We start from the raw sequence: 24221 nt of genomic DNA on the forward strand, positions 1-24221 counted from the left end.
CGTACATGTAATCGACACGTAATAAAAACGACGGCGTGGCTCTTTCTTGCGCAGGATGGGAACTGAGGGGCATACATTGCTACAAGTTCTTCAACATCAGGCATTCCTGGGAAAAGGCGGCGGAACTATGCAGAAGGTAAGTGGATCAATCGCTAGAACCCCTTTTTGCGTACTATACTTCCGTAAACTATTATCCACCTTTGCTTACCGCTCAAAATAACTCAAGATGGACGGTGCATATTAGCCGATATGTTCAAAGAGAGTTTCAATTTTAGAGGTGGTCGCCTGGCAATTCCCAGCATAGATGGCGCTATACAAATAACAATCTACAAATTCGAGGGTTCATCAATTGCAGATACCCTCAAACAGCAGGACCTTTTCCCTCCCAAAACGTCCTTCCACTTATCCTCTATCTATTACCGGCGGACAACACCTTCAATCTTATCATGCATTGGATACTGAGCAGTAAAACCACTCGCGTTAATGATCTTCGACTTTTTTTGAGCGGTTGCGCCGCGTAAACACGGTCCAACATTGTAGCCGCGTTATTACGTGCTAAAACGAAAGAAATATGGACGAAACAACATGGGATTTGCAGGTACGGCAGCGAGCTGATGGTGGTGGAGTCATACAGCGAGAACAACATGTCGGCCAGCATGATCGGCAGGCATTTGGATCGTTACTGGCTGGGCCTGGCCTCCCTCGACGATTTACGGACCAACACGCTCGAATCGGCTGCAGGAATGCTCGTCTCCCAATACGCTGGTTTGTAGAATCATGTTTCGTTCCACCTGCTGGCCAGAGGTTCCACTGGTGAATCCCATTTCGATGGAATTTCGATCGTCGACTTGGCGCCGCGGGGCCCCCGAGACTCATCCGCAAATCGACACTTTTAAGATCGCAGACTGTTGGACACGTTTTTCTACGGGTCGGACTCGTTTGCGCACGTGTGTGCACCGGCCGGTTTCCAACGAGGTCACGGAAACGCGGAACTGCACAATGTGCACAGCACGAAGGCACACTTTTCCCATAACAATGCCCAGAGAGGTGGCTTACGTCTGTCGCCGCGCAAGCTGCAATTTGCCCGTCTGGCCCATTGTATGCATGTTTGCATAACATTTCCGTCACTTCAGCTCCCTCATGAAAATTGGAGCTAATAGGAATCTCTAAAATACTTGCCGCAGTAGAACTTTCCCATTTAAATCAAAAACATTCCTCATGTTGTTCGATACCGGAAGCTCATTTCCAAATGAGAGGGATTTTGAAACTTAGAGCCAGATCACGCCTGGAGCCCTTATTGCGATATTTATGAACACCACTTTTGAACTGCGAACATCGTAGATAAAATCAGTAGGCAGAAGGATAGAAGAATAAGAATTTTCCAAGGGAGACTTTGAACTTTCTTAATTCAGCTTGAAAGATCAAACATTTCTCCTTCCCACTGAAATGGTGATTGACTAAAGCCTCATGTGAGAAACAGGAAACGATGGGCGTCTAACCGTTTTGGTATTCAGGTTTCTGGGCGTCGAGGCAGCCGAATCCTCAATCAGGTGAATGCGTGGACGTCGCTCTGACGGATGACCGACAAACGTGGGAGCTGACCACGTGCGAGTCCCTGCTCCCTTTCATGTGTCGCGCCAACGCCTGTCCAGCTGGTAAATCATCTCGCGTCTAACAGAAATCTGACGAATAGTTCCCACGTTACCGCATCCCTCACATCGCCATTCTGTTCAAGGCTCATTTCATTGTTCCAACGGCAAATGCGTGAACGCGGCGTTCAAGTGCGACAAGCAAGATGACTGTGGCGATTTTTCGGACGAGATAGAATGCCCGGTGAACTGCCAGTACTACATGGCCAGCAGCGGGGACGTCGTTGAGAGTCCTAATTATCCCCACAAGTATGCACCCCTCAGCAACTGTAAGTGGACGCTGGAGGGCCCGCAAGGCCACAACATCCTGCTACAGGTATAGAACGTGCTTTCTGAACGTGTTCCCTGCTTTCATCCTACGAGAATGTAATACAGATGCGTGTATCCGAATGGAGCGATTCGTGTTAACGTTTTTCGTGTCCAGTTCCAAGAGTTCGAGACGGAGAAGAGCTTCGACATAGTGCAGATCCTGGTCGGCGGCAGGACGGAGGAGAAGTCCGTGAACCTCGCGACTCTGTCTGGCAAGCAGGAACTGAGCAACAAGCTGTTCGTATCAGCCTCGAACTTCATGATCATTAAGTTCAGCACGGACTCGTCGGTGGAGAGGAAAGGTTTCCGGGCGTCTTGGAAAACTGAGCCCCAAACCTGCGGCGGTGTGCTGCGAGCCACGCCCCAGGGACAGGTGCTTACCTCGCCAGGCTACCCTCAGAACTATCCTGGAGGCTTGGAGTGTCTCTACATCCTACAGGCCCAACCGGGTCGTATTATGTCCCTGGAGGTGTGTAACTAGGTCTCAATAGATGCCTGCTGGCAATAATATTATTTAGAAATCTGTAGATCTAAGTGTTCACGTGAAAATTAAAAGTTCGAGGGTCACTGGTTATCCCTATGAACGCGTTAATGGGAGGAGAAACTAGTTGGATGGTTGTACGCAAAGTGACGTTTGCAGGTGGAGGACTTGGATCTCGAGATGAATCGCGACTACATTCTCGTGAGGGATGGTGACACACCGATGAGCAACCCGATTGCCCGACTGACAGGGAAGTCGGAAGACAACCCAACGGTGATAATGTCCACGGGGAACAGCTTGTATCTGTATTTCAAGACCAGCCTCGGCGACTCTAGGCGCGGTTTCAGTATTCGCTACACGCAGGGGTGTAAGGCGACCATCGTTGCAAGGAATGGCACTGTGCAGTCGCCATCATTCGGTCTGAACGACTATCCCAATAATCAGGAGTGCTTGTACAGGGTGAAGAATCCACAGGGAGGTCCTTTGTCTCTGAAATTCGTCAGCTTCAACGTCCACAAGACCGACTTCGTTCAGGTAACATCTTTCCAACACGAGATTCTCTACCCAGGAACCTTTGGATCCTAATTCGTGGTCATGTTCCACAGATATACGATGGCCCAAACACTAACGGGCTCCGTTTACACCCCGCCAGTGGATTCACGTCCAACACTCGGCCAAAGATCACACTCACCGCGGAGAGTGGCGAGATGCTTGTTCGATTCATCTCTGACGCGTTGCATAGCAGTTCTGGATGGCAGGCCGAGTTCTCAGCAGGTACAGTAGTGTCTCGAAATTAGGTGATCGCTATCTCCTCCACTTATTCTGTTGTTGCCGTAGCGAATGAGCAAGCGTGACACTCAGTCCCTCTCTTTCATTCTACGTGATAAGGCAAACCTTCCTGTCTTGAAAGAATGTGACGTTTGATCCAGAACCATCACCTTTCGAGACAAATCTGTACTTACAGAGTGTCCAGGATTGCTGAGATTATTGAAACTTTTCCGCGTCCACAGACTGCCCACAGCTACAGTCTGGTGAAGGCGCGCTGGCCTCCAGCAGGGATACTGCCTTCGGCACAGCAGTCACTTTCTCCTGTCCTCTGGGTCAAGAATTCGCGACTGGTAAGCCGAAGATCACCACCGAGTGCCTACCAAGTGGAAACTGGTCGGTTACGTACATCCCCAACTGCCAAGAAGTCTACTGCGGCCCTGTACCCCAGATAGACAACGGATTCTCCATTGGATCTTCGAACGTGACCTACCGTGGCCTCGCCACTTATCAGTGTTACGCTGGATTCGCGTTCCCGTCTGGTCGACCCACAGAGAAGATCTCGTGCATGGCTGATGGCAGATGGGAGAAGAAACCCTCTTGTTTGGGTGAATTACTGACGCTATCTCGGTTTCATCATAGACCAATCTAATCGCAAACTAACATTATGCATCACTCTTTTGCAGCATCTCAGTGTTCCCCTCTGCCCGAGGCCCCACACTCGAACATAACTATTCTAAACGGTGGTGGTCGCAGTTACGGTACGATCGTTAGGTTTGAATGCGAGCCAGGATACGTTAGAACTGGGCATCCCGTGATTCTCTGTATGAGCAACGGAACCTGGTCCGACGAAGTGCCGACATGTTCGCGTGAGTACCTAGCTGCATCGTAATTATAGGTTTGCAATAGCCCGCAGAACCTGTACCCCGTATTAAACCTGTGTGCGTAGGAGCGAAATGTCCATTGCTGCCCACGATCAAGAACGGATTTGTCGTCGACTCAGCCAGGGAGTACCTTTACGGAGACGAGGCCAGAGTTCAATGCAACAGAGGCTACAAGCTCTCTGGGTCCAACATCATACAGTGTGGGACCAATCAGCAATTCGACAACGTCCCAACATGCGAAGGTGAGTTAGGTGGAGCTTGCAGGCTAGAATTCGCAGCTTGTTTACGCGGGGATTCAATATTTCAGACATAAACGAATGTGCATCGAGTCAATGCGACCTGGCTTCCACCGAGTGCATCAACAACCCCGGTGCATTCACTTGCAAGTGCAAACCTGGATTCACGCCAACTATGGAGTGCAGGCCCATTGGCGATCTAGGGCTTATCAATGGCGGTATCCCTGACGAATCGATCACTGTGTCCAGTTCTGAGAATGGGTATACCAAGAATGTAAGTGTCAATTGCAACCGTTACGACAACAGACAACTCTTTTTGAATTTTGCGTAAACAGTTGCATCGTTACATTTTAAGGGTGTTCGTATGAACAACGGCGATGGTTGGTGCGGCAATAGTATTGAACCTGGGGCGAACTGGGTGATGATTGATATGAAGGCACCAACGATCATACGTGGCTTCAGAACCCAGGTGGTTTCAAGAGCAGATGGCAACTTAGCCTACACGTCAGCGGTCCGAATCCAATATACAGACAACCTGACAGATACATTCAAGGAGTACACGAATCCTGACGGTACATCGGTTGAGTTCAGAATCATGGAGGCTACCCTTTCCGTCCTGAACCTGCCATTCCCTATCGAGTCGCGTTACGTGAGGTTTAGGATACAGGGTTACGTAGGCGCACCATGCCTGAAGCTGGAGATAATGGGTTGCACGCGGTTGGAATGCACGGACATCAACGAGTGCGCGACTAACAACGGCGCCTGTCACCAGAAGTGTATCAACAACCCTGGCAGCTACGCTTGCATGTGCAACACAGGCTATGAGCTATACCGGGCCAACGGTACGGCGGGCTTCCACATCGAGAAGTATGAAACTGGTGAAAGGGACGGGGATCTGTATCAGAAGAACAAGACCTGCGTACCAGTCATGTGTCCCTCTATATCTGCGCCAGAGAATGGCAAAATCTTGTCGACCAAGGTGAGAATTCAGCGTCTATCTGAGTTAACGCTAAGTGGCACCATGATTGTTACTCTGCTTCTGTTTATAGCAACAGCATCACTTCGGAGATCTAGTTAGGTTCCAATGTAACTTCGGCTACGTATTGTCCGGCTCGTCAGCCGTCATCTGCACGTCCAGCGGGGCTTGGAACGGAACCACGCCGGAGTGTCAATGTGAGTGATCAATAGCCAATGCCAATATTCAATGACTAATGATGAAAATATCTTTCCAGACGCAAAGTGCGTATCCCTGCCGGATGACAAGAACGAGGGACTTTCAGTGATCCGAAGCGACGAAGCGAGTGTCCTAGTGCCCTTCAAACAGAACGTCACGCTGAAGTGCGGCAGCAATGGCAGATATCTGCGGAATACAGCTACCTCTGACTTCCGTCAGTGTGTTTACGATCCGAAACCAGGTCTACCAGACTACTGGCTATCTGGTGCACAGCCAGCCTGTCCACGAGCCGACTGTGGAAAACCTCTGCCTACCCCTGGGGCTGAGTACGGTCATTATTTGGACACGAAATACCAGTCATCCTTCTTCTTCGGCTGCCAAGACACATTCAAGCTGGCTGGCCAGACGAATCGACACGACAACGTCGTCAGATGCCAGGCAAATGGAATATGGGACTTTGGGAATCTACGATGCGAGGGACCCGTTTGCGAGGACCCTGGCAGGCCCAGTGATGGTTACCAGGTAGCTAGAAGCTACGAGCAGGGTTCCGAAGTGCAGTTTGGCTGCAACAGGCCAGGGTACATACTCATCAACCCTCGGCCCATCGTCTGCGTTCGAGAGCCGGAATGCAAAGTCGTGAAGCCTCTAGGACTGGCGTCTGGTCGAATACCAGATTCAGCGATCAACGCCACCTCCGAGAGGCCCAACTACGAAGCGAAGAATGTTCGCCTGAACTCGGTGACTGGCTGGTGTGGTAAGCAGGAAGCGTTCACCTACGTCAGCGTAGACCTGGGCCTTGTGTACAGAGTAAAGGCAATCCTGGTGAAGGGTGTAGTGACGAACGACATCGTTGGAAGACCCACGGAGATCAGATTCTTCTACAAGCAGGCTGAGATCGAAAATTACGTGGTCTACTTCCCGAACTTTAATCTGACCATGCGGGACCCTGGGAACTACGGCGAACTGGCGATGATCACCCTGCCCAAGTACGTTCAAGCGAGATTCGTGATACTGGGGATCGTCAGCTACATGGACAACGCCTGTCTCAAGTTCGAATTGATGGGTTGCGAGGAACCCGTGACCGAACCTTTGTTGGGTTACGATTACGGTTTCTCCCCCTGCGTGGACAATGAGCCCCCAGTGTTCCAGAACTGCCCTCAGCAGCCAATAGTGGTACAGAAGGGAGCGGACGGTGGCCTATTGCCAGTGAACTTCACGGAACCGACGGCTATCGATAACAGCGGCAGCATTGCTCGCCTCGAAGTCAAGCCCCACAGTTTCAGGACGCCATTGCAAGTGTTCGAGGACACAGTAGTGAAGTACGTGGCGTTTGACTACGACGGGAACGTCGCCATTTGCGAGATCAACATCACTGTGCCTGACGTGACACCACCAAAGCTCAGCTGCCCCCAGAGCTACGTGATCGAGCTGATCGACAAGCAAGAGAGCTACTCCGTCAACTTCAACGAAACCAGAAGACGTATCAACGCCACAGACGCCTCTGGTCCAGTGAAGATCACGTTCGTGCCTGACAGGGCCCTGATACCCATTGGTGGTTTCGAAAATGTCACTGTCTATGCAACGGACTCGAGCGGAAACAGAGCATCGTGCCACTTCCAAGTGTCGGTGCAAGCGACGCCTTGCGTCGACTGGGAGTTGAAGCCACCGGCTAACGGGGGACTGAAGTGTGTACCTGGCGACAAGGGGCAACAGTGCATAGCGACTTGCAAGAACGGTTACAGGTTCACCGACGGTGCACCGGTGAAGACGTTCACTTGTGACATTAACAAACACTGGTCCCCTATGTCTGTCGTCCCTGATTGCGTCTCTGAGAGTGAGTATCCGGTTACTTCGACTGTAACACGTAATCTTACAATATGTCCTGATACATCGTTTCGATCAACCATATGTCCCTTTTTATATGTCGTCTATTCATTAGCATAAATTGAACACCTTTCACAGATACACAACAGGCGAACTATCACGTCGTCGCAGCAGTGACGTATCGTGCCAATGGCGCCGTATCGAGGTCCTGTCTCCCACAGTACCAGGACCTGATGTCCCAGTACTACATGAACCTGGACAGTATTCTGACTCAACGTTGCTCCGCTGTGAACGTGAACATGAACGTGTCGTTTGTAAAATCAGTGCCGTACATGCTCGAGGAGAACGTCCTGAAGGTACGTATCCTTCAATGTACACCATGGGAGATGCACGCACCAGAATCACAGTGACAGTAACAACGAACTCATGGATTTCAGATGGACTTCATTCTTGTCATCGTACCAGCCATACGTCAGCCTCAGTTATACGATCTCTGCGGCTCTACGTTGAATCTGATATTCGATCTGTCCGTTCCATCGACCAGCGCCGTAATAGAGCCCCTGCTGAACGTTTCCGCCATTGGTAACCAATGTCCACCCCTTCGAGCCCTGAAATCGTCCATCACGCGAGGATTCACGTGTAGCATCGGGGAAGTTCTGAACATGGACACGAACGACGTTCCACGTTGCTGTGAGTACACCGTATTTATCTTCAAAAATTGTTCGCCCACTTCGATGCTTCTAACGCGGGACTAAACGAGAGACTTTTGAATTTCAGTGCACTGTCCAGCTGGCACATTCGCAGGAGAGAAACAGAAGCAGTGCACGTCCTGTCCCAAAGGTTTCTATCAGAACAGCGACCGTCAAGGTTCCTGCCTGCGTTGCCCATTCGGCACGTACACTCGGGAGGAGGGCTCCAAGAGCATAGACGACTGCATACCAGTCTGTGGATATGGCACGTACTCGCCCACTGGCCTGGTACCGTGTCTGGAGTGTCCTAGGAACAGCTACACAGGGGAACCGCCTGTTGGTGGCTATAAGGACTGTCAGACTTGTCCGGCTGGGACCTTCACCTATCAGCCTGCTGCGCCAGGTCGCGATCGGTGCAGGACGAAGTGTTCTCCTGGCATGTACTCAGACACAGGACTCGCCCCGTGTGCCCAATGTCCAAAGGACTTTTATCAGCCGCAACACGGTGCGACCACCTGTGTCGAGTGCCCAACGGCAATGCACACGGACGGGCCAGGCGCGATTGGGCGAGAGGAATGCAAGCCAGTACAGTGCACGGACAGTGTCTGCCAACATGGCGGCCTGTGTGTGCCCATGGGACACGGCGTCCAGTGCCTCTGCCCGGCTGGGTTCTCAGGTAGACGTTGTGAGATCGACATCGACGAGTGCGCGTCCCAGCCGTGTTACAATGGGGCCACCTGCATAGACCTGCCGCAAGGTTACAGGTGTCAGTGCGCCAACGGGTATTCCGGCGTGAATTGTCAGGAGGAGAAGTCGGACTGCATGAACGACACGTGTCCTGAGAGGGCAATGTGCAAGGACGAGCCTGGCTTCAGCAACCACACGTGCCTGTGCAGGTCTGGCTACACTGGGGTGGACTGTGACATCACGGTGAGTATAATAACTCTTTCATGGATCAGAGTATGCATTGTGTTTCTTCGCCCATTTGTAACAACGGGACATCCTCGCAGATCAATCCTTGCACGGCCAGTGGAAATCCCTGCAACAACGGCGCGACCTGCGTGGCACTGCAGCAGGGACGCTACAAGTGCGACTGCCTGCCCGGATGGGAAGGGCAAAGCTGCGAAATCAACACTGACGACTGCGCTGAGAAGACCTGCCTGCTGGGCGCTAACTGTACCGACCTAGTGGCTGATTTCAGCTGCGACTGCCCGCCTGGATTTACGGGAAAACGGTGCCACGAGAAGATAGACCTGTGCTCGGGGAATCCGTGTTTGAACGGGATATGCGTGGACAATCTGTTCAGCCACGAGTGCATCTGTCATCCAGGATGGACTGGGGCTGCCTGCGAGACGAACATCAACGAGTGCGCCGGCAAACCTTGCCAGAACAACGGCCAGTGCATCGACCAAGTAGACGGGTACACTTGTACCTGCGAACCAGGGTACACAGGCAAGCAGTGCCAGCACACGATCGACGATTGTGCAACGGAGCCCTGCCAAAACGGGGGGACCTGCGTGGATCAGCTGGAAGGGTTCGCTTGCAAGTGCAGACCCGGCTTTGTGGGACTCCAATGCGAGGGAGCGCTGGACGACTGTCTCAGTGATCCTTGCAGCCCTGTCGGCACTGACCGTTGCGTCGATCTGGATAACGCGTTCGTCTGCCACTGTCGCGAGGGTTACACTGGTGTTTCGTGTGAGATCAACATCGACGACTGTGCGTCTTATCCTTGCCTGAACGGCGCCACGTGCAGGGACGAGGTTGGTGGGTTCAAATGCATGTGCCGCGAAGGATGGACCGGTGTCCATTGTGAGATGGACGTTGGAATGTGCCAGAATCATCCCTGTCAGAACGACGCTGCCTGCGTTGACTTGTTCTTGGACTACTTCTGTGTGTAAGTACCCTCACATGCATGTTATTTTATGAATGTGCCAAAAGCTGCTCGATCTGTAACCTTCTGACGAATGTCGGCGCTCAGATGTCCGTCGGGAACTGACGGGAAACAGTGCGAAACAGCGCCAGAACGTTGCATTGGGAATCCTTGTATGCACAATGGACGCTGCCAGGACTTTGGTTCGGGACTCAATTGCACGTGCCCCGATGACTACACTGGAATCGGGTGTCAATACGAGTACGACGCTTGCCAGGCTGGTGCTTGCAAGAATGGAGCCACTTGTATCGACGAAGGCTCTGGATTCAATTGCATTTGTCCTCCGGGATACACAGGTGATTTATACGAGGAATGGTAATGTTGTAGAGTTCGTAATGGGAGCAAGGTATAATGATACGTGTAACTATTCTGTAGGGAAAACATGTGAGGATGATATAATCGATTGCAAAGAGAACTCGTGCCCACCATCAGCGACGTGCATCGATCTGACTGGCAAGTTCTTCTGTCAGTGCCCGTTCAATTTAACTGGCGATGATTGTAGGAAATGTAAGCGTGCATCGTGTTTTCTTTAGTATCCGAGTTGAAGGATCATCGCGTGACACAGATTTTATATCTTTCCAGCCATTCAAGTTGATTACGACTTATACTTCAGTGATCCAGCGCGCAGTAGCGCAGCGCAAGTGATTCCATTCTTCACAGGAGCAAGGAAGAGCCTAACCGTGGCTATGTGGGTACAGTACACCCAAAAAGATGAAGCCGGAATATTCTTCACTCTTTACGCCGTCAGGTAAATCCTTATTCATCAAATATTCCAGTTAATATTCTTCAAGTATAACGTTCTAATGTACGAACATATGGTTTATCTTCAGCTCGACCCATGTACCATCAAATCGCAGACTCATGGTCCAGGCGCACAGTAACGGTGTCCAGGTTTCCCTCTTCCACGATTTGCAAGACGTTTATCTCCCATTCAGGGAGTATGCGACGATCAATGACGGTCAATGGCATCACGTCGCCGTGGTATGGAATGGAGACAATGGCGGTGAACTGGTCCTTATCACAGAAGGACTGATCGCTAGTAAAACTGAAGGATATGGAAGCGGCAGATCTCTGCCAGCTTAGTGAGTACTCCTTTGTGTTAAGGATTTCAATGAAAGTGGAATATAATGTAGTCCACGCGATAATATAAGGGGAAGGGTTTATGTTTTCATTTTAGTACTCCCGAATTGTTTTACAAAATACAGACCGTCAAAGTCTGCAATCTTTACCCATTTTCGCGAAAACAAGTTTTGTAAACGACTTTCTATCGCCAAAACTATTAATCACACGAAGTCCGTTCTTCTGTTATTTTAACCGACAAGAATTAGCCTTCCTCGATAAAGTTGTTTCTAGACCAAAAAATCGTTCTTGCAAACAAGTTCTTGTCCTTCAAATATAGTTTCAAAGCTGCGTGTTTAGATTCTTCAAAGCTTGCTCTACAAAAGAATGTTTCATCTAGGATAGTCACTTCACATTTAACTTTGCGATAAATAACCCAGAACCCTTAAACCTTGATTCAATCAAAATACAATTTCTTTCAGTGCTTGGGCAGTCCTAGGAAAGCCGCAGAGCGAAAACTCGAAAGGCTACACCGAATCTGGATTCCAGGGACACCTGACCAAGGTTCAAATATGGAGTCGAGCTCTGCACGTGACGAACGAAATCCAAAAGCAAGTACGGGACTGTCGCACTGAGCCAGTACTCTATCAAAGTTTAGTGCTGACTTGGGCGGGATACGATGAGACTGTCGGCGGTGTGGAAAGAGTGGTGCCGTCCCACTGTGGTCAGAGAGTATGCCCACCTGGATACGGTGGCAGTAAGTGCCAGCAACTGGAATCTGACAAAATTCCACCGAAAGTGGAACATTGTCCAGGCGATCTGTGGGTGATCGCCAAGAACGGTTCCTCGATCGTCACCTGGGACGAGCCACGTTTTACCGATAACGTCGGTATAGCGAAGATTCAGGAGAAGAACGGACACAAGTCTGGGCAAACATTGATGTGGGGTACCTACGATATCAGTTACGTGGCTTACGATCAGGCTGGGAACTCTGCCAGCTGCAACTTCAAGGTTTATCTGCTGTGTAAGTTGACGCTTCTGTGATTTTGATGGTTAAACTATTACCGTGGAACGTTGATTACAATTGTCTTTCACTTTTCTAGCCGACTTCTGTCCCCAACTGGCTGATCCAGTTGGAGGCACCCAACAGTGCAAGGACTGGGGCTCTGGTGGCCAGTTCAAGGTTTGCGAAATCTTCTGTAACACAGGGCTCAGATTCTCTCAAGAGGTGCCCAAATTCTACACCTGTGGCGCAGAAGGCTTCTGGAGGCCCACCAATGATCCATCCCTTCCATTGGTTTACCCTGCTTGCACGAGTAATTTTCAATCCTATTTCTCCGCCTCGTGTTCTCAATTTTCAGTTTCATCATTATTTCAGTGTATCACAATTCCGTTTTTTATCTCGTTCAGGTGCTACAGCAGCTCAGCGCGTATTCAGAATTAAAATGAACTTCCCCACGTCAGTTCTCTGCAACGAAGCTGGCCAAGGCGTGCTCAAGAAGAAAGTTCGAGATGCTGTGAATTCATTGAACAGGGACTGGAACTTCTGCTCGTATTCTTTCGAAGGCAAGCCATTTTCTTGCGTTTCCCTTAATGTTTCATTTAACTGTGTAGTGTCTAATTGCTATTAGTGTTCGTTTGTAGGAACTCGCGAGTGCAAGGACTTGGATATCGACGTTCAATGTGACCATCGTGCACGTACCACGAGGGAAACAAACGAAGAGGACGGTGGAACGTACATAATATCCGCCGTAGTGCCAGCCGAACCGTAAGTTTCACTTTTGCCTACAGATCTGCATACGCTCATATTATTTTTTATGATTATTCCGTTCCGTAAGTGAGGTGGAACATTCCTTTCGACGGGAACCATTCAGTTAGCATTGTTTAGCCATTGGCTTGCAGTTGAACCTTCGATCAGCATTCTCATTAGAAGAATTAAATTAGTACTGAGCATTTTGTTACTTGTGTTGCATCGTAGAACGAGACAAGCGCGGCAAGGCAGCGATACCTACGAGGTGGAGATCTCGTTCCCGGCGATAAAGTAAGGACAGCTATCGATTTACGCCACGTGCGAAACGTATCATTGTAAATGTGTTCTCGTCATCCGGGGCTCGGTGTTTATCCAGACATCATCTCATATTCTTAAATACCCATTTTACGACATAAAACGTGCCATTCCACGCGCGATGCATGAAGAGTACACGGAGAAAAGGAAACGTGTCGCGTTCAACGAGCTTGAACTATTTATAGTCGAAACAGAATCTACGGGCCCCTCGGGGACACTGAAGAGCTATCCCCACTACATCTGTTGATTACCCCCACATGCAGGAAAATGTACTCGGGGACCAACGGATTCAGTTTCTACTGAATTTTAAGCAGAGAATGATAGATGCTAGATGCTCTAACGTAACGCAGAATTTTCTCCGTGTCAAAGTACTACAAGACAACTGACCATGGTCGATCTCGAGTAATTGTCGCTCTACGCGTGCAACAATATTTTCACGCGTACAGGGACAAGGAATTTTGGCAAACAATTAACGTACGACATCCTGACAACTGTTAAGTCGACCTTAATTGACTTGGTATGCACGTTGCTACTAACTGTTCACACACGACCGACTAGTATAAATGGAACACGATCATATGCGGGTACTTAACCAGGTACCAACCAGTGGATAGTGGAATAACAACTGTAACTCGAACTGTATAACATCTGACTGGAAACCAAGCTGTTAGGTTAACATCATTTTCCAAGGATCGAGGGAATATCCTTAACGAGTCTGTCGAATGATCGCATGATACTTTGAATCTTCCATACCCTGTTGAATCTTGATTACCAAACAGCTCAGGTTCACAATAACAGAACATTAAAAAGAAACACCAAACAAGACACTTGGCATCAGACATGTGATATATTAGAATTCCAGGATGTATTGAACATTAAACCTTACATAGGTACATAATTAATAGGTGTCAAATAGGGTTTCGCGCGGCTTTAACCTGCGGTACGATATACTACTGACGAGGATCCAATGGAAAGGCTGCCTGATTACCTTCGCCTTAAGATAACGGCTGTACATACTTGCGCATACTCTCCTTCATCTATCGCTGAAACAGACAGCCTATCAGCTGACGGATCATTAACAGCCTCGAATATTTTATAGCGATCCGATCGTGAACGCTAACTCGAACGAGAGGGCGACAGTTCAGACATTATTGGAGAGGTTGATCTTGGAGGAGGATCAATTCGACGTTCACGACATACTGCCCAACACTGTACCTGACCCAGCGTCCCTGACCCTAGAATCTGACTACGATTGCCCTGTTGGACAGGTCGTTATGGCTCCAGATTGCGGTAAGTCACCCTTCACGCTGCATTTTCTTCAATTGAATATTTAATAACTTGCCCGTAACATCTCTAATAGCAATGTAGATGTAGGTCAGCTTCCTACACTGAAGCTTCTACAAGCAGAAGCCTAATGCCTCATAGCTGCTATATATAAATAACGTTTCTGTATCCCAATCACAGTACCCTGCGCCGTGGGGACGTACTACGACGAGGAGACGAAGCAATGCCTGTCCTGCCCAGTGGGAAGCTACCAAAGCGAGTCAGGTCAACTGAAATGCAGCTCCTGCCCCGTGATCGCTGGACGCCCCAGCGTAACCGTAGGCCCGGGTGCTCGAAGTGCAGCGGACTGCAAGGAACGTTGCCCAGCTGGGAAATACTACGACGACATGGCTGGCCTCTGCCGAAGCTGTGGCCACGGTTTCTATCAGCCTTACGAGGGCAGCTTCTCTTGCTTGCTCTGCGGCCTAGGAAAGACCACCAGAACTGCGGAGGCTGTGTCTCGCGAGGAATGCAGAGACGAATGCGGCTCTGGCCAGCAGCTGGCCGTCGAAGGGAAATGTGAGCCCTGTCCACGGGGAAGCTATCGCACTCAAGGTGTCCAGGCTGCCTGTCAATCGTGCCCCGTGGGCAGAACTACGCCCAATATGGGGTCTGCAGCGATCGAGGAGTGCTCCCTTCCTGTCTGCGAACCAGGATCCTATCTGAACGGAACGCTGAACGAATGTATGGAGTGCAAGAAGGGAACGTATCAATCAGAGCCTCAGCAGACCTTCTGCATACCTTGCCCACCCAACACTAGCACCAAAGGAACCGCTGCTGTAAGTGGAATATGCTTACAGATTTTTTCGGAACCGAACGGACACCTCCTTTAAAGACCGGGAGTCATCGGCCTGTTTTTATTCTCCTATCGCGCAGCATAAGAGAGACTGAGAGAGGCACTCAATCTTTCTTGCTCATGCACAATCTGTTTCACTCGCCGCGGCAAGAACAGAAGTAACGGGTATAGTGCTCACCTTAGTTTGAGACAGACACCCCGTCTTCAGTTCGAAACAATACTGTATTCCGTTCTTTCTCAGAGTTCGTAAGCAATTTCAAGCTTGCAGTGTAGATTTCGCGTGTTGACGTTTACTTTTAATTATCGCTGCACGCTGATGCCTTATTTTTCCCACTGTTCCTATTAGACCAGCAAATCGGACTGCACCAACCCGTGCGAAACGAGCGACGCTGAGATGCACTGTGACGCGAACGCTTATTGCCTCCTGATACCAGAAACAAGCGACTTCAAGTGCGAGTGCAAGCCAGGGTATAATGGAACGGGCACAGAGTGCACGGATGTCTGCATGGCCTACTGCGATAACGAAGGAGTGTGCCTGAAGGACTCCAGAGGACAGCCGTCCTGCAGATGCAGCGGCAGCTTCACTGGTAAACGTTGCACCGAGAAGTCTGAGTTCTTCTACATCACTGGCGGTATCGCTGGCGGTGTTATTCTCATCATTTTCGTCGTCCTTCTGGTGTGGATGATCTGTGTCAGGTAGGCAGAGTTGAATCTTAGGAATTGGGGCCAGGGTTCTTGAAGAATTTGGAGATTTAAAGCGATGGAATTGTCGTTCAATAGGGCTTCGAGGAAGAAGGAACCCAAGAAGATGCTCACACCAGCAACCGACCAGAACGGTTCTCAGGTGAACTTCTACTATGGCGCTCCTACACCGTACGCGGAGTCCATTGCGCCATCCCATCACAGCACTTATGCTCACTATTACGACGACGAGGAGGACGGTTGGGAGATGCCCAACTTCTACAACGAGACTTACATGAAAGGTAAGTAGTAAGAAGCTTAAGCTTAACTGTTAGGAGGGAGCCATAACGAGACCCGTCCTTCCCATTTTCAGAGAGTCTGCACAATGGTAAAATGAACAGCCTGGCTCGTTCCAACGCCAGTATTTATGGTACGAAGGACGATCTTTACGACAGATTGAAGCGTCACGCGTACCCTGGCAAAAAAGGTTAGTACTTGTACTGAATATGAAATGAGCAGTACATCTGTGTACCAAAAAATAACTTAGAGGACACCCATGGTTGCAGACAAAAGCGACAGTGACAGCGAGGGCCAGTGACAACGAAGGCCGACAGTGTTCTACCCAATGTAGAGATCAAAAACAGCTGTCGCCGCCTCTGACACACCAGCAACAAGGAACGTTGCTCCATCCATCCAATTATTTATTACTCCCAGACAAAGATTGTACCCGACAGCGTGTCCACGGAGATTTGCGGATGTTTGCCAAACGAAGCCCCGGGCCAAACTCGCGGAATCTCTGAGACTCGTGCTCGACAGAGTACAATACGAAGCGGTGTCACGTTGATCGGCGATGACACAATCGAGTCCTGGAACGACGATCCATTATACGTTCAATGAGATCGTTGTTTCGGCACCCGTCGATCGATCAACGTCCCGCGGAAATTCGAGAGTGCGAGAGGAGCGAGAGAAAAAGGGAGCGCGTCCACGCGCATAAAGGTTAAAAAGGAAAAGACTACGCGCGAGGTTGTAATTTTTTGTAATTTAATACCGCCTAGCCGTTAAGGACTATTCTATTAATTAACTCCTACGATTAACGGTGCGAACGCGAAGAAAGTGTGTGCATGTATGTTAATACACCTTATAAATAAGCGAAATCATATTTTGTTACTATAGATATATATCACACGCTGTAAAATAATATCACGTAGGCGCGCGAGAACCATGTTGGAAAGGGACCATTTCGAGCTTGAAACTTCGATTCGTGTATCGGACATAAGAAATCACCTGTGCATTCGTTTAGCGACACGCTAGACCGTTTAAGATGGAATCAAAATCAACGAGAATAATTTAAGAGCATCGCGAGTGTACATTCGACTATGCCTACGACGCTGTTTTCCACTTGTATTGTAAAAACTTTAACAAACGGTTGTTTTTTTTTTTTTTATTAATAAAATGTATTTCGATAATCCACTGTCCGACTCTACGTTCGATTTGAAGCGACTGGCTGTTTCGATTTGAATATTTTCTCGTCCAGTTTTATCGGGAGAACTCTGTACATCTTTCCCTCGGATCGAGTATGATTTTCAATATCATGGCTCATGGTTGAAGGTGAGTGTTTCTTTCCGCCCTCAACGTGCTCCTCGAAGAATTTACTTAAATTCCCCACAGAATCGCCGTTTAAATCTGGGCACATGACATCGTTCTCTTCGCTCTCTGAATCGGACTCGTTGGAGCTGAAGGAGTAATCTGAATCGTTGGAACTTTCGGAATCTATCACAAGGAAATTCGTGAAAAGTTTGGGTCCTTTAACGCCACGGGGTGAAATATTTTATTATGTGTCTACCTTCCGTACATTCTTTCGTCATTATTCTCAACAATAACTGAAATGAATTGGACCATTCGTTACTGCCATTAATGTCATTGAGCTGTGATATCATTACCTCAACACGATTTGTGAAGTCTACTGAATCTTTCTCATCCATTGCGATTTTTTGTATTTATGTTTGGTCTAATCGTCACTGGTTCATTGCCATCAAAATATTCATCCTCTAATTGGCTACATGGTTTTCAATCGATTAGGAATTTTGCTTGATAGAACATATGAGGACATTTTGTGACACGTTTAATCGATACCAATCGCCGTTTCGATTCTGCATATCTTGACAAATTTCAAGCAAGTGTTCCACCGTCCCTCCCAAATGTTCACGTGACGGTTAAAAATAAACCGATGCGATGGATTATTCCGTTCGAAGTCATTAAAATGTCTAGCCTGATCGAGACACTGTTTCGTTATGCGGCGGTTAAAATTAGCCTGATTTATGCTAATTATATGCGGGATTGGTAAACGCTTCTGATACTTTTAGCTCTTTTCTCGAAATAGCCACAAGTGCCTCGCAAAAAAAGGAAAAGTTGATCACGGCCACCACGAAATTGTGCGCCACCAAATGTGACAGTTACTTTTGCAACGTATTGATCTTCATGTTTAACAATATGGCCGTGATTTAGAGAGCTTCTTATAGCTTCGTAACGATGGTACCGTTAAACTTTATTGGCAGTAGATTTGGCATCATGCTCGTAGGAACTTTATTTACTTCGTTCTGCCTTCCTAATTATCTCTGTTTTAGAGATCATCTCTTTTCGAGATACCTTGTATATAATGTAACTCTCGTAGTCGCAGCTAGAGGGCTACGAGTATCATCATGGCTACAAATTCTCGCTACTCCTCAAATCGATAGCTCCGAGTCTTTCAAATAAAAGAATTCTTCTAATATTTAACTCCTCGAAATCGAAAACAAAGCCTGCTAAATCTTCTTCTCTTTTCCTCTTTTCTACAACTCAAATAATAACCTCAGCCCTCCGGAACATGTACAATCAACTCCATCTAGGAACTCCCAGTGTTCAATTTTTTGCAGAAGCAAAATACTCCAACGATAACATTCCATAAGTAAAGCATAATATTCTAAACCAAAATTCCTCAAAGAAAACGTGTCGTATTCCATCATAATCGATCCAGCATCTCGCAATCTTCCATTACCCCAAAGATTATTGCATCATACATCTTCCACGAAAGAAACATAACAAGTCGTTATTTAGTAACTTTTAGCGTTACCCAGATTCGAATCTAGCAGATTCAGAAAAGTCTCGTTTAAGGATTAATCGACAGTCCCATTAATAGCATTACATAATGACGGGACGGTAGAAGTAGTGTTCTCAAAATAGTTCACGAGAACGCGGAAAAAGGAAAGAAAACGAATGGTTATCGACTGGAATGTATGATTTCTCTTGAGTTTCGCGTGTCTGACGTGTCGCGTCTCATCCCACTGCAGCGTCCCCCTTGCAGGCATTGGTCCGAATAGACGCCACTCGCTCCCCCATTGGTGGAAAGTGACGTGTGGTGGACGAGCATGTCCCCAGTAACGCAGCCAGGAACGTGATGGGCACTGTCTCGTGACGGGGTTTAATCCGGTGCTGCCGAAGTTCCAGCTCGCATTCCGCGGAGAACGTTCGTCGAGTCGTAGTGCGGATCGTTCGTGCTCCAGATAGCGGATACGTGAAATCTCGAGAAACAAGAAACAGCAACTATAAGACAACTCGCTGTGGTCAAGGCTGTCGATAAATCAGTTTTTTTGCGTTCCAAGTGGAAGGTACAACACGGATTGTCTCAAGGAGGGTGAGTGCAGAAGCTATCCTTTAACTTGGGCTATAAGTAGATTATATAACAGCAGAGGTCGGTTTAATTCCGTCGTTGGTGCGAGACGGCTGCTGGCAATGCTCAGAAACAACGAAAAGAATACGTAAGCCTCGTGCGGCACAGCGGCGGATCGATCAAACGTTGCACGACTGTCGGCTATATTTTGCGCCAGTGCAAATAAAGTACTGCACAAACATCCGAGTCATCGGTATATATGCGTCGGGGCGAGAGTCTCTGCTGCGTTCCTGCGCAAATTCGGCCGTCAGTTCGACGTTTGGCGAACGAACGTTCGTAACGTTAGCTGACTGCCGAGGATTCGTTTAGGACCAGTTAGCGATCGACCTGTTACGTAACGAGGTTAGTCAGATAGCAACGTAGAAGGAACGTTTCCCGGTGTGTGCGACTTTGCTGGTCGCGATAAGAAGCGTATTAGGAATGAAGTATCGGTGAAACGTACCGCTCCGTTTTACAGAGACAGACAGTTCGGTATAACGGAGCGATACGACCGATTCCGTTCCACGATATCTTTTCGATTAACGATGTGACACGCGCGAACGGGTCGATATGCCATTGCCGGGGAACGCAAAGGTTGTAGGTGCACGCTCTCGGCAAACGTATCCCGTTCCGTACGTTGGCGAGGAAAACGACATTGTCTCGTTCACAATCGTAGGAGGGGCGTACGTTCGAAGTATATCAGACTTTATGTTACTATAATGAAATTTTTGCGTTTGTTTTATCTTTCAGATTGATTAGAATATTTTGGATCTACTAATTGGCTCGATATGGTATATTTTACGTCTATCACGATCTTTTTTTGCGTCTGCGTACACCTTGCTGTTCGATATATATTTTATTTTTATCTGGAAGAATATTAATACTGTTATTATGATAGATTAGCATTTATCTCATGGCTCACAATCAATGATCTGTCTTGATAAAATAAGATTAGGCTTCTTAGCTGAAACTGAGGGACAATAAAATGATTATATCACTATTAGGGTATGTGCAAAAGTTCCGTGAATTTTAACACTCGAGACGCCAGTGTGAATTGTTAATTATACACGAAATTTGCAATTGCTTTATTGAGAAATTTGTCTCTTCTTCTTGTATACAAGAAATAAAAACCCATCGAACGTGTTAGTGCTCCAAATACTATCGTCAAGATACGATGCATCATTCCATCCTTGTTCCTGATAATCCCGGTTCACAGAGAGAAACAAAGAACATTTGCACTTACCCAACGGAAATCAGTACATACTACATTTTTAAATACTATGACTACACCCATGCAAATTACAAATTTTATAACCACGCTATTAATCAAGCATTTGAAATTATAGGATGCATTGTGGATATTAGCATGTCAGCTACATCAACGGTTGATTTTTCTTATAGGTATCCAAAATCCCTCCTATTTACAAACGCCCAACGGCCAGCAACATTTCATTTGAGAAAGGAGGCGTGTTTAACGTGAGTGTCCTACTAGACCCCCAAAGCGGGCACAACTGAGCCAACTGGCGTTGAAAAAAAAATTGTAAGGAGAATAAATTCTAGGTATCGAAGCCATGCAACCGTCAGCCGCGTCTGTCATCTGCTTCTCGTGGCGTGAGATTGCAGCCACTGGAGGAAAGATCATCCAGAATGGATGTGGTTCCTTTACTAACTCCAACCATGGAGTCAGAGTTACTAAAGGATCCATGGGTATTTCCACAGCCAAAGGCGAATACAATAAAAGAAGAGGAGAAACCAGCGTCCTCCACTTGGGAGGAGAACTTTCAGGATTTAAGCGACTGGTGCATGGACACGTTCCAGGGTCAATGCGATTTTCATGCAGGTGAATCACCTACTTTTAAACTGTCAGGTCAGTATAAACATATCTAACTATGGACATACTACCGAATGGCCCCAGTGGCCGATCGACACGAAGTTTGAGGGGATGGGTGGGGAGGGGGTGTGGACCGTAAATCTAAAATTGTAGCTTCGGGAATTTATTAGTTTCGGAAATATTAATAAAAAATTATTGTTAATTTTTTTTACAAATTATTTTTTTGAACTGCATATACGTAGCCCTAACGGGGTTTCACCCTGCTCTCCCTCCAATTTGTCCTACGGACAGCTGGACGCGTTCCCCTTACCTCCGCGTGCCCCTCAGACACTTAAATGGCAACCATATTTAGCTGAAATTCAAAGCCAATTTTCTCGAAAACGAAGCGCGATATTAAAAAATTGTATTCTATATTTTCGTCTTATTTTGGCCTGTAGAATCACCCCCTAGAGTATTGCCTATCAATAAAGTAATAGGTATCCACCCTGTATAATAGGATGGATCGCATCTCCAAGTTTCTGGTTCAAATCTCCAAACTTACATCGCTTTACGCGCCCCCCGCACTAATCTAGCCCCAACTAATACTAATATCCAGAACAAGTTAGAAAGATGAATGCGTAATGTCGGCATAAGTCAAAAGACAGACTAAAAGTTTTTTTTTTAATATCTCGTAAACTAATAAATTCCCGAAGCAACAATTTTGGATTTAGGGTCCAAACACCCTCCCCACCCCTCCTCGCAAATCTCGCGTCGATCGGCCACTGGGGCCATTCGGAAGTACAGCCCTAACTCTACTACAGATGCACGAAGGTATTGTTTCGATCACTCTCCAATTTTATCTTCCAGGTACGAAATACGAGGGTAACAGTGTTTTGTCTTCAGAAGTGGGAGTATTGAGTGGTTTGGCGAGTGTAGAGGATGAAGGAGCGTGGAGCACGAAAATGGACACCGCTAAGAAAAACGAGCATTTAAACAACAATTGTTACAACAGCTTACAATCAACGTCCGAGACGACTAGCAAACGCCAGAAAGAAAGTAGTACTTCGCAATCCAATTCATCCAACTCGTGGTTAAAGCTACCGAAAGGGGCGACAGCCGCTCTAAACGCAACTTCGTTGAGCAAACAGAATAGCGCTGACGTTAATACACCATCGCAATCCAGGCACCAGGTAGGGGGCATCGATTTAGACGACGCCTGCCCGAGTTCCTTCGATTCCGCGGAAAGTCAACGGGAGACGTGGGACATGTTGTGCACAATGGAGACCAATGGGTCGGACACGTTCGATTTATTGTCGTACCTCTGCGATGTGAGTTGATACATGCAATTAATACTGCTTGACCGACATCGTTGTAGTAGGATGTAACCCTATAACTGGCCACGTGCGTGGGTATGTGTTGCAGGATGAAATGCGTTCTCCAGACGGCAGCAATTCAACAGATTCCTCGATAGTGTCAAAACCATGGTCACCCTCTAAGTTGCAAGCAACGGCTACACAGGCTAACGTGACAGTGAAAACGGAGAGTCAGACAGTTAACAAAAAACGTGCACGAAATCGAGCATCGTCAACTGTAACCTCGTCTTCTATGGAGACAGCTAGCGTATCCCCGCGCAGGTCTGGAGGGGCAAGGGCGTCCGCCGCAAGCAAGGTCGAGAAGATGTACAAGAAAGCAGGGAAACGGGGGAGACCGAGCAAAAGGCGTTACGTTGAATCTGACTCGGACGATCAACCGTTCGTTTCGCATTACCGGGAGTCCAGAGAGAAGAACAACGAAGCGTCGAGGAAGTCGCGCATGAACAAGAAGGCGAAAGAGAGCGAGATGTCAGTGAAGGCGAACCAGCTGGAGAAGGATAATAGGATATTGAAGATGAAAGTGGAGGAACTCGAGAAACTCGTAACATCGATGCGCAACGCGCTTTTAAGATCAGCTTTAAAGAAAGAGTTCTAAGTGTCCCTGTACACTGTTTGAAAGAATCGTTATGCGTGCACGAGATTACGTTGCTGCACTCCTTCATTTGCCTTTTATTTATTTTTTCTTCTGTCTTTTCTTTGTCAAGTGTTATGCGTTTCGCGATACGAGAATAGCATTATTTTCTCTGAGTTTCTATCATTGCGATTATTAACGCCAGAATGGGTTTTGTTTTTTTTTATGTTACGCTTACACTTGATTCATCTTGGATGTATCGTTTAGAAGAAAAAACAAAAGAAACGTAATTGAACTTTGGGTGTTGCGAAGGATTCCCCGAAGGAAAGGTGTATTCGTTGATACGTGTTTAATGCATAATGTTTTCTGTAAATATTTTGTTGCACAGTGTTTGCGTTTGAGTATTTCAAAGTACACTTGAAATATTTTATATTGTTTACTGTAACGGAGTATTTTATGTTGCTATCCTTGCAAATTGAAAAAAAAGTGAGATATAAAACAGTTGAAAAATATGGGTAAAGTTGAGAATATATACTTTTGAGAGGTTTATAGAGAACAAGAGATAACATAATATTTTCTTCAGCCTTATATTGTACCTGATAACGAGTATAAGATATAGAGGTCGGGGCAAGATGAACTATGATTGGTAAGAATATAATTTTTCTACTGGTGTGGGCACAATAATGGCATGATGTACAATAATAATCTTCAAATAAAGAATCTGCTTCGAAATTTACTTTGTAGTGAAGAGAATTATTTTCGTAGATATTCAGAGTGAAGAAATCTTTAGCGTACTCAAACATGAAACAATGTGCTTCTGTGTGTATGCAAAAACTTAGGGGTGGGTTCGAATCTAATGTTTAAATTCTCCAAACTCGAGTCCGAAAATTTGTAAGGCTTTGAAAGTTTCGAAACCC

General features: G+C 47.4%; 3 protein-coding genes across 11 annotated transcripts in view; 2 read left to right on the top strand and 1 right to left on the bottom strand.

Annotated features, from left to right (window-relative positions):
• The window catches only part of Uif (sushi, von Willebrand factor type A, EGF and pentraxin domain-containing protein uif), a 38420-nt gene extending 21088 nt beyond the window's left edge, over positions 1-17332 (top strand). For 3 of the 6 annotated variants that reach the window (XM_076825837.1, XM_076825838.1, XM_076825835.1), the window contains exons 4-36: positions 55-136; positions 599-765; positions 1515-1655; positions 1736-1965; positions 2074-2427; positions 2599-2973; positions 3045-3213; positions 3450-3812; positions 3891-4073; positions 4154-4330; positions 4396-4598; positions 4680-5303; positions 5374-5497; positions 5557-7332; positions 7461-7678; positions 7760-8012; positions 8100-8941; positions 9022-9905; positions 9990-10237; positions 10317-10448; positions 10524-10689; positions 10772-11023; positions 11483-12024; positions 12104-12316; positions 12411-12566; positions 12645-12768; positions 12979-13041; positions 14165-14355; positions 14530-15167; positions 15531-15880; positions 15965-16167; positions 16239-16352; positions 16413-17332. In XM_076825837.1, the coding sequence (XP_076681952.1) occupies positions 55-136; positions 599-765; positions 1515-1655; positions 1736-1965; positions 2074-2427; positions 2599-2973; positions 3045-3213; positions 3450-3812; positions 3891-4073; positions 4154-4330; positions 4396-4598; positions 4680-5303; positions 5374-5497; positions 5557-7332; positions 7461-7678; positions 7760-8012; positions 8100-8941; positions 9022-9905; positions 9990-10237; positions 10317-10448; positions 10524-10689; positions 10772-11023; positions 11483-12024; positions 12104-12316; positions 12411-12566; positions 12645-12768; positions 12979-13041; positions 14165-14355; positions 14530-15167; positions 15531-15880; positions 15965-16167; positions 16239-16352; positions 16413-16447 (10592 nt within the window). In that variant the 3' untranslated portion in view covers positions 16448-17332. The remainder of the gene's footprint in view (positions 1-54; positions 137-598; positions 766-1514; positions 1656-1735; positions 1966-2073; positions 2428-2598; positions 2974-3044; positions 3214-3449; positions 3813-3890; positions 4074-4153; positions 4331-4395; positions 4599-4679; positions 5304-5373; positions 5498-5556; positions 7333-7460; positions 7679-7759; positions 8013-8099; positions 8942-9021; positions 9906-9989; positions 10238-10316; positions 10449-10523; positions 10690-10771; positions 11024-11482; positions 12025-12103; positions 12317-12410; positions 12567-12644; positions 12769-12978; positions 13042-14164; positions 14356-14529; positions 15168-15530; positions 15881-15964; positions 16168-16238; positions 16353-16412) is intronic. The other 3 variants (XM_076825836.1, XM_076825839.1, XM_076825841.1) reach the window with 3 other exon arrangements.
• A 9-nt stretch (positions 17333-17341) lies between these two features.
• On the bottom strand, positions 17342-19164 carry LOC143376040 (uncharacterized). 2 transcript variants are annotated; one of them, XM_076825846.1, is made up of 3 exons: positions 17806-19164; positions 17709-17745; positions 17342-17635 (listed from the first exon to the last, which is right to left on the bottom strand). In XM_076825846.1, the coding sequence occupies exons 1-3, from the start codon at positions 17845-17847 to the stop codon at positions 17346-17348; spliced, it is 369 nt and encodes a 122-aa protein (XP_076681961.1). In that variant the 5' UTR covers positions 17848-19164; the 3' UTR covers positions 17342-17345. The 2 variants fall into 2 exon arrangements, with proteins under 2 accessions (XP_076681961.1, XP_076681960.1); XM_076825845.1 differs by having other exon boundaries at positions 17709-19164.
• Positions 19165-19351: 187 nt separating this feature from the next.
• LOC143376039 (uncharacterized) lies at positions 19352-24138 on the top strand. 3 transcript variants are annotated; one of them, XM_076825842.1, is made up of 5 exons: positions 19352-19535; positions 20952-21026; positions 21111-21417; positions 22228-22688; positions 22783-24138. In XM_076825842.1, the coding sequence occupies exons 3-5, from the start codon at positions 21198-21200 to the stop codon at positions 23326-23328; spliced, it is 1227 nt and encodes a 408-aa protein (XP_076681957.1). In that variant the 5' UTR covers positions 19352-19535; positions 20952-21026; positions 21111-21197; the 3' UTR covers positions 23329-24138. The 3 variants fall into 3 exon arrangements, with proteins under 3 accessions (XP_076681957.1, XP_076681958.1, XP_076681959.1); XM_076825843.1 differs by lacking the exon at positions 19352-19535 and adding an exon at positions 19774-19913; XM_076825844.1 differs by lacking the exon at positions 19352-19535 and adding an exon at positions 20103-20244.
• The last annotated feature ends 83 nt before the right edge of the window (positions 24139-24221 follow it).

This window comes from Andrena cerasifolii, chromosome 13, assembly GCF_050908995.1.
Source record: "Andrena cerasifolii isolate SP2316 chromosome 13, iyAndCera1_principal, whole genome shotgun sequence".
Taxonomy (NCBI): domain Eukaryota; kingdom Metazoa; phylum Arthropoda; class Insecta; order Hymenoptera; family Andrenidae; genus Andrena; species Andrena cerasifolii.

Coding starts and splice junctions, on each gene's coding strand:
- LOC143376040 (XM_076825845.1), bottom strand. CDS start 17,847: ATGGATGAGAAAGATTCAGTAGACTTCACAAATCGTGTTGAGGTAATG. Junction 17,636..17,708: donor GACGAAAGAATGTACGGAAG/GTAGACACATAA, acceptor TCCTTGTGATAG/ATTCCGAAAGTTCCAACGAT.
- LOC143376039 (XM_076825842.1), top strand. CDS start 21,198: ATGGATGTGGTTCCTTTACTAACTCCAACCATGGAGTCAGAGTTACTA. Junction 21,418..22,227: donor ACCTACTTTTAAACTGTCAG/GTCAGTATAAAC, acceptor TTTATCTTCCAG/GTACGAAATACGAGGGTAAC. Junction 22,689..22,782: donor TATTGTCGTACCTCTGCGAT/GTGAGTTGATAC, acceptor TATGTGTTGCAG/GATGAAATGCGTTCTCCAGA.